The 9,168-nt window shown below is 46.1% G+C and overlaps 1 protein-coding gene across 1 annotated transcript; it reads right to left on the bottom strand.

Moving 5' to 3' along the window:
* Nucleotides 1-8,044: 8,044 nt before the first annotated feature.
* Nucleotides 8,045-8,872, bottom strand: LOC137362436 (probable G-protein coupled receptor 139). Its single transcript, XM_068026829.1, has one exon. It carries the CDS (start codon nucleotides 8,870-8,872, stop codon nucleotides 8,045-8,047), a length of 828 nt encoding a protein of 275 aa, XP_067882930.1.
* Between the last annotated feature and the right edge of the window lie 296 nt (nucleotides 8,873-9,168).

Genomic DNA, 9,168 nt, shown 5'->3' with positions numbered 1-9,168 from the left:
GATGCTGCAAAGATATCTGTTAAGGCCCCAGCTATTTCCTCTCTTGCTTCCCTCAGTAACCTGGGATAGATCCCATCCGGACCTGGGGACTTGTCCACCTTAATGCCCTTTAGAATATCCAACATTTCCTCCCTCCTTATGTCGACTTGACTTAGAGTAATCAAACATCTGTTCCTAACCTCAACATCCGTCATGTCCCTCTCCTCGGTGAATACCGATGCAAAGTACTCGTTTAGAATCTCACCCATTTTCTCTGACTCCAAGCATAACATTCCTCCTTTGTCCTTGAGTGGGCCAATCCTTTCTCCAGTTACCCTCTTTCTCCTAATATATGAATAAAAGGCTTTGGGATTTTCTTTAACCCTGTTTGCTAAAGATATTTCATGACCCCTTTTAGCCCTCTTAATTCCTCGTTTCAGATTGGTCCTGCATTCCCGATATTCTTTCAAAGCTTCGTCTTTCATCAGCCGCCGAGACCTTATGTATGCTTCCTTTTTCCTCTTAGCTAGTCTCACAATTTCACCTGTCATCCATGGTTCCCTAATCTTGCCATTTCCATCCCTCATTTTCACAGGAACATGTCTCTCCTGCACGCTAATCAACCTCTCTTTAAAAGCCTCCCACATATCACATGTGGATTTCCCTTCAAACAGCTGCTCCCAATCTACATTCCCCAGCTCCTGCCGAATTTTGGTATAGTTGGCCTTCCCCCAATTTAGCACTCTTCCTTTCGGACCACTCTCGTCTTTGTCCATGAGTATTTTAAAGCTTACGGAATTGTGATCACTATTCCCAAAGTAGTCCCCTACTGAAACTTCAACCACCTGGCCGTGCTCATTCCCCAACACCAGGTCCAGTATGGCCCCTTCCCGAGTTGGACTATTTACATACTGCTCTAGAAAACCCTCCTGGATGCTCCTTACAAATTCTGCTCCATCTGGACCTCTAACACTAAGTGAATCCCAGTCAATGTTGGGAAAATTAAAATATCCTATCACCACCACCCTGTTGCTCCTACATCTTTCCATAATCTGTTTACATATTTGTACCTCTATCTCACGCTCGCTGTTGGGAGGCCTGTCGTACAGCCCCAACATTGTTACCGCACCCTTCCTATTTCTGAGTTCTGTCCATATTGCCTCACTGCTCGAGTCCTCCGTAGTGCCCTCCTTCAGCACAGCTGTGATATCCTCTTTGACCAGTAATGCAACTCCTCCACCCCTTTTACCTCCCTCTCTATCCCGCCTGAAGCATCGATATCCTGGGATATTTAGTTGCCAATCATGCCCTTCCCTCAACCAAGTCTCAGTAATAGCAATAACATCATACTCCCAGGTACTAATCCAAGCCCTAAGTTCATCTGCCCAACCTACTACACTTCTTGCATTAAAACAAATGCACCTCAGACCACCAGTCCCTTTACATTCATCATCTGCTCCCTGCCTGCTCTTCCCCTCAGTCACACTGATTTCATTATCTAGTTCCTTACAGGCTTTTGTTGCTACCTCCTTACTTTCAACTGACCTCCTCAATTGGTTCCCATCCCCCTGCCACATTAGTTTAAACCCTCCCCAACAGCGTTAGCAAAAGCACCTCCAAGGACATTGGTTCCAGTCCGGCCCAGGTGTAGACCGTCCAATTTGTAATAGTCCCACCTCCCCCAGAACCGGTCCCAATGTCCCAAAAATCTGAACCCCTCCTTCCTGCACCATCTCTCAAGCCACGCATTCATCCTGACTATTCTTTAATTTTTACTCTGACTATCACGTGGCACTGGTAGCAATCCTGAGATTACTGCCTCTGAGGTCCTCCTTCTTAACTTGGCTCCTAACTCCCTAAACTCTGCTTGTCGGACCTCATCCCGTTTTTTACCTATATCATTGGTGCCTATATGCACAACGACAACTGGTTGTTCACCCTCCCCCTTTAGAATGTTCTGCAGCCGATATGAGACATCCCTGACCCGTGCACCTGGGAGGCAACATACCATTCGGGAGCCTCGTTTTCGACCACAGAACTGCCTATCTACTCCCCTTACAATCGAATCCCCTACGACTATAGCCCTTCCACACTTTTTCCCGCCCTTCTGAACAGCAGAGCCAGCCACGGTGCCATGAACCTGGCTACTGCTGCCATCCCCTGGTGAGCCATCTCCCTCAACAGTATCCAAAACGGTATACTTGTTTTGGAGGGAGATGACCGCAGTGGACTCCTGCGCTGCCTTCCTGCTCTTTCTCTGCCTTTTGGTCACCCATTCCCTTTCTCCCTCAGCAATCCTATTCTGCGGTGTGACCAATTCACTAAACGTGCTATCCACGACCTCCTCAGCATCGCGCATGCTCCAAAGTGAATCCATCCGCAGCTCGCGAGCCGTCATGCGGTCTAACAAGAGCTGCAGTTGGACACACCTCCTGCACGTGAAGGAGTCAGGGACATCAGCCGTGTCCCTGAGCTCTCACATTGAGCAAGAGGAGCATGACACGGGTCTGAGATCTCCTGCCATTTTTAATCTTAAGCTTAACTTAGTTAAATGAAAAAGGAACAAAAAGTTTTTACCAATCACGATAAAAAAGAGAAATAGAAAAAGCCTTACCTTATGTACACCTCACCGAGTCCTTTTTTTTGGTTAGAGGTGGAGGGCGGGTGGGAGACACTGCAAGTGCCCAGATATATAGTGTTTTACTTACCCAGCAGCCCCCTGGCCTCCGCCGAAAACAAAAGGAAATTAAGTTGACTTTCAAACTGACCTTCCCAGCTGCTCACTCGCTCGCACTCTCTGCTCCCGAAAAAGCTTCCCAGCTGCTCACTCGCTCGCACTCTCTGCTCCCGAAAAAGCTGCTGCAATGAAAGCCTTGGAGAGAATGTCACTGCAATTTGCAAATATCAAACGCTGATCCAACACTCATTACTAAAACACTTTCACTAATCCTCCAACACAGGACTGGTCAGGTGATGGGGACAGTTACTGATTGTTGCAACTTGTCTCATCCTTTATCTGTCTCCGCCTTTCATGACTGTCTCTCTCTATCTCTCTCTCCCTGTCTCTCTCTCCCTGTCTCTTTCCATCTCTCTCTCTCTCTTCCCATCTCCACCCATTTCCCCTCTCCACTTCTCCTCCCCTCCCACACCCATTTCCCCACTGGTCCCCCACCCATTTCCCCTCCCCGCCCTGCCCCTCCCCAACCTCTTCCCCTCCCCCACCAACCTCAGCATCCCCCCCTTTTTCCCTCTCCCACCCATCCCCCCCGCCCACGCATTTCCCCTCCCCCTCCCACTCTCTTTCCCTCCCAAACCCGTTTCGGCTTCCCCACTCTTTCTCCAACCCCCAAGCATGCTCCCAGTGGGTATCACGTGGAGTGGGTTCCGTATGCGCACAACGGGTATCACGTGGGGAGGGTTCTTCATGCGCACAGCGAATAACACGTTGGAGAGGGTTCCGCATGAGCACAGTGGATATCACAGGTAGAGTGTTCCGCTTGCGCAGAGCGAACAACAAATGAGATGTTCATAAACATTCCACTATTCCTGCATCCCCTTTAAATTCACTGTGTCCCGTCCAGGGAGTGACAGAGAGGAGGGAGGAGGAAATGGGATTATTCCCCAACTCCATGTCACACTTCATTCATTTTATTACCCACGGTATCCTTAATATTCAATTCATCAATTAACTGTAACCATATTCCAGCCATGAAGAGACAGAAAGCTGGGAGGGCGAATGGGAGGATTATTCTCCAGCGCCATTTAACAATTTACTAATTGTATTACCCGCTGCATTCCTCATATTCAGTTCATGAATTAACTGCAAATTTATTCCAGCTCCGGAGAGACAGAGAGGGCAGAGGGGGAACGGGGCCAGGTGGCCTCCTCCTGCTGCTGATTCGTATGTTTGTTTGCATGTTGAAAGCAATTAGATGGTTGTTGGGTAACTGAAATGTCCTTACAGAGAGAATGAATGAAGCAGAGTCTATGATAACTTAAAAAAGGAAGTCCTTTAAAGGTTTAAAAGGAGGAAATGCAAATGGTTATTCACCACTTTTGCGATTTGAGAATCTGGAATTGTTCTACTTAAAGCAGAGAAGGTTAAGAGGGAGATTGACAAGAATGGTTCCTAATCATGAGGGACTTCAGTTAATGCGAAGCGACTGGTGTAGCTGGGATTGTTCTCCTTAGAGCAAGGAAGGTTGCATTTGAACATGCTACACTGAACCTTCTAACGTAGTCAGTTCTGAGATCCACATACGGACGTTCAGTGGATTATTTCGAGGCAAATAAAGGGAAATGGTTTTCCAGGGTGAAGTCAAATCTTTGCACTACATCTTGCAGGACGTGAAATAGGGGCTGTGACGTGGGCAAGAGGGTAACTGTTTTTACATGTGAGCAGTAAACATAAATCTGGTGTTCGGAAATAAAGCCAAGGAATTGAAAGGTTCCAGGTTCTACATGCTGCCTGGTACAAAATTGGATTAGTACAGCAGACTCCGATGATCGAAAGCACCCACATGGGGAATTTTAACCTAACAAGCCCAGCAGAATATGGGCCGGAATGGGACTATCTCGATGTTCCTTGTTAAAGTTCATTTCTCGTTAATCTGACCGGCAAGGCCTGGGGTTTGTTAACTTCATGTTCAGTTGTATCAGGTCTGCACACTGCAGTCAGTTATTTGCTTACAGTGGGGAAGGAAATGCCCTTACGTCTAGTGAAGCATTGGATTGTTAAGGCTCTTCGTCCTTTGCATGTTAGAGATTGGCCGCAATGCCAGAGAGTAAACTGTTTAGGGAGGAAGGAACAAAAACAAGAAATGCTGGAATCACTCAGCAGGTCTGGCAGCATCTGTGGAAAGAGAAGCAGAGTTAACGTTTCGGGTCAGTGAACCTTCTTTGGAACTGACAAATATTAGAAAAGTCACAGATTGTAAGCAAGTGAGGTGGGGGTGTGGCAAGAGATAACAAAGGAGAAGGTGCAGATTGGACCAGGCCACATAGCTGACCAAACGGTCACGGAGCAAAGGCAAACAATATGTTAATGGTGTGTTGAAAGACAAAGCATTAGTACAGATTAGGTGTAAATACACTGAATATTGAACAGCAGCAAGTGAAAACGTGAAAAAAACCCTGAAAAAAACAGTGGGTAAGCAAACTGAACAAACAAAGATGAAATGAAATAAATGCAAAAAAAAGATTGTAAAAAATGTAAAAAAGAATGTAAAAAAAAGGAAGAAAAAAGAGAAAGAAAAAATAACTAAAAATGGAAGTAAAATGGGGGGCTGTCATGCTCTGAAATTATTGAACTCAATGTTCAGTCCAACAGGCTGTAGTGTCCCTAATCGGTAGATGAGATGCTGTTCCTCGAGCTTGCGTTGATGTTCACTGGAACACTGCAGCAATCCCAGGACAGAGATGTGAGCATGAGAGGAGGGGGGAGTGTTGAAATGGCAAGCAACCGGAAGCTCAGGGCCCTGCTTGCGGACTGATCGGAGATGTTCCGCAAAGCGGTCACCCAGTCTGCGCTTGTTCTCCCCAATGTAGAGGCGACCACACTGTGAGCAGCGAGTACAGTATACTACATTGAAAGAAGTACAAGTAAATCGCTGCTTCACCTGAAAGGAGTGTTTGGGGCCTGGGATCGTGAGGAGAGAAGAGGTAAATGGGCAGGTATTACACCTCCTGCGATTGCAGTGGAAGGTGCCCTAGGACGGGGACTGTGCCCTTCCTCGACTTCTCTGTCTCCATCTCTGGGGATAGGTTGTCTACCACTATCCATTATAAGCCCACTGACTCCCACAGCTACCTCGACTACACTTCTTCACACCCTACCTCCTGTAAGGACTCCATTCCATTCTCCCAGTTTCTCCGTCTCCGACGCATCTGCTCTGATGATGCTACCTTCCATGACGGTGCTTCTGATATGACCTCCTTTTTCCTCAACCGAGGATTTCCCCCCACTGTGGTTGACAGGGCCCTCAAACGTGTCCGACCCATGCCCCACACCTCTACCCTCACCCCTTCCCCTCCCTCGCAGAACCGTGACAGGGTTCCCCTTGTCCTCTCTTTTCATCCCACCAGCCTCCATATCCAAAGGATCATGCTCCGCCATTTTCGCCACCTCCAGCGTGATTCCACTACCAGTCGCATCTTCCCCTCCCTTCCCCTGTCAGTAATCCGAAGGGATCGTTCCCTCCGCGACACCCTGGTCCACTCCTCCATTACCCCCACCACCTCGTCCCCGTCCCAGGACTCCTTTTAAATGAGTTGAGCGTTTCTTTCTCAACTGTTCTCGACCCTTCCACCAATGGCAACAATTTCTCTCCATCTCCTCTCTCCAAAGCCCTCATGGTTTTGAGCACCTCTATCAAATCAACCTCTGAACCTTCTGTTTTCCCGAAGGAGAACAACGCCAGCTTCTCTATGTATCTGCACCCTCTCTAAAGTCTTCACATGCTTCCGAAAGTGCGGTACAACATCGAGGGCCGAAGGGCCTGTACTGTGCTGTAATGTTCTATGTTCTAATACTCCAGTTGAGGCTGAATCTGTTCTCTACAGGTTCATCAAAATTCCAAATTGTTTCATTCGTTCGTCAATTGTTTCATTAGATATTGACTTTGTAAATGGGACCAGGGAAATGTTTCATTAATTGCAGCTAGTGGCAATGATTACTGGATCAAATCTGCACATGAGTGTTGAGAACATCATACTCTCTCCAGGGACAATGACTAACTCGACACATGCATTTCGCTTCTGACTGTTCTCAGCTGACCCATGGAGTGCCTCTGTACAGTTCGGGACTGAATCTCTGCCTTTGAATTTCTCCAACTCAATGTAGAACGTCCTGAAACATCAGCCACTCAACAGACTGCTGGATTGGCAGATCATTTCATCCCAAGAGCCATTTCACAACGCTGGCCAGGAGGATTGAAGCAGTACTCTACAGGGCTTGAAAGGACGTTTCAGAGGAGCTGAATAGGAAGGCAAAACATCCAGCAGGTCCTGGGAGGGAATCGACATTTAAATCAGGAGCATGAATCAACAGAGGGGAAAATTGATTTCATAAAATCAACGTGCTTCACTGTATCTGGCTAATTCTGCCGCTTAACCAATCTGATGGTGGATAATAATGATTATCAATCGCAAGGGACAGAAATCACACATCAGGGTAATCACTATGTGAGCAAATGCCCTGAAAAGAAGGACACAGTCTCACTGACAGAGCAGTGACTTTTCCCAGTGTATCTTCACACAGTGAGTTACGATTTCAGTGCATACCGTGGCTGCACTGAGTCTTCTGGAAATGGACTTCCTGATTACACAGAGGATTATGAATGGTTGCAAGAGTTGAATCTGATTGGTAATTAAAGACAATTCCAGTTATCCAATTCTAATGAATAACAAAATTGGTGGGAATTGCTCTCCAACTATGGTAACATCTGTAGAGAGAGAGAAACCAGTGGTCAAATCAGGTCCAGGGCCATTCCCTAGCATTTTATGTGAGGTCCAATTTATAGGTGTTGCGTTGGGTACCCGCATGGGTCCACGCGATGCCTGCCTTTTTATAGGATGTATGGAACATTCCTTGTTGAGTCCATCTCCGTCCCCTCTCTCACCTCTTCTTCCGGTACATTGATGACTGTCTCCATGCCACTTCCTGCTCTTGCCCTGAGCTGGAACATTTCTGTCAATTTGTCTCCAATTTCCACCCTTCTCTCACATGCACATGGTCCATCTCAGAGCCTTGCCTTCCTCTAATTCTCTCTGTCCAATTCTGGGGAAATCTTTTGACCATTTTGCTCTGGGTCCAGGGTGGGTTTAGTTGAAGCCAGCTGAGCTTTGGACTGACACCCTTTTTGAGGAACAGATCATGAATCTTCTGCAGAGCTAGGCCTGCCTCAAGAGATCAGATTATCAAAAAATATAAGCTCAGAATCAGAATTAAAATAATTTCAAGGCTCAGTGCTACGAATATAAAATGTATTTTCTGCCCTGTGGGGAGATTAGGGAATAGAATATGAAATGCGATTTAGTTCCAGTGTTTGAAAACCTTCAACTCTTTTTATGATTTCACTAATTTAACAATGAGATTGAGAGGGTATTTCACCACCTTCTTCAGCTCCTGTCTGAATTTAGTCTGGTTCACAGTGTAAATAAACGTGTTGGTGCAGGAACTGAGAAGCTGAAGCATATTTGATGTGCGTTCTTTGATAAAGACAGGGTCAGTGGAGGAGACAAAATACAGAATATCTGCAATTCGCCTATAAATGATAAACACAGACTGTGTCATCCACAACAGTACAAAACTTCCGGATATAGTAAAGAGTAAAATAATTGATTTTCTGCGATTCTCCATCTCTAGATCCTTGTGTTTCTTTCCTTTGCTGTGGCCCTGTAATCCCCTGCGGACTTTACGGGAGGATAAAATCCGTCTGACAGTCAGAGCATTGAGCAGCAAAATCAGAAGTAACGGGAAATAAGGAGTTAAAACGCGGTCAAACATTTCAAACGCCTCCCATATGGGGGAAGTAAAGAAGTTCGATATAATAGTACAACACATGGGAACATTATCAAAAATGTAATATTGTTTCCGTGTAAAGTACCAGGGGAGAGACACTAAACATCCCAGTAAACTCACTGTTCCTACAACCACAGCCGCCGTTTTCTCACTGCAATATTTTGTTTTAAGCTTATCACAACAAATGGCCACAAATCGATCAAAGGTGAAAGTGACTGTCAGCCAGACAGAAAGAACTGTAGCTGCATTATGCAGAACGGCAATGAGAGAACAAACAGGAGTAATGCTCAGGAATGAATTTGGGAAATGGTATAAAACAATTACACTCAATATAGGACCAGTAATAACGACCACCAGATCAGCCACTGCCATTGCCACCAGGTAGATGGTGACACATTTGGAGAGATCGCACTTTCCCCGGGACAGGATCACAATCGCCACCAAGTTAACTGGAAGAGAGAGAAAAGGAAGCAGAAAATTTACTGATCAGACCTGTAGACAAAGCAGCAGTTTGACAGGATCTGGGTTGAAATTTCCAGCTTTGTTGCTGCATCGAAGAGTGAAAACTGATTCATTGAACAGTGGCGAGTGCTTTGTCATAGTGAAATGTATAAAAAACACAACTATTAACAATTGGGAAATTGATACAGAAAGTGAATAAAATTCGC

This window comes from Heterodontus francisci, unplaced genomic scaffold (genome assembly GCF_036365525.1).
Source record: "Heterodontus francisci isolate sHetFra1 unplaced genomic scaffold, sHetFra1.hap1 HAP1_SCAFFOLD_316, whole genome shotgun sequence".
Lineage (NCBI taxonomy): Eukaryota > Metazoa > Chordata > Chondrichthyes > Heterodontiformes > Heterodontidae > Heterodontus > Heterodontus francisci.
This window is presented reverse-complemented; position numbering and strand designations above follow the sequence as displayed.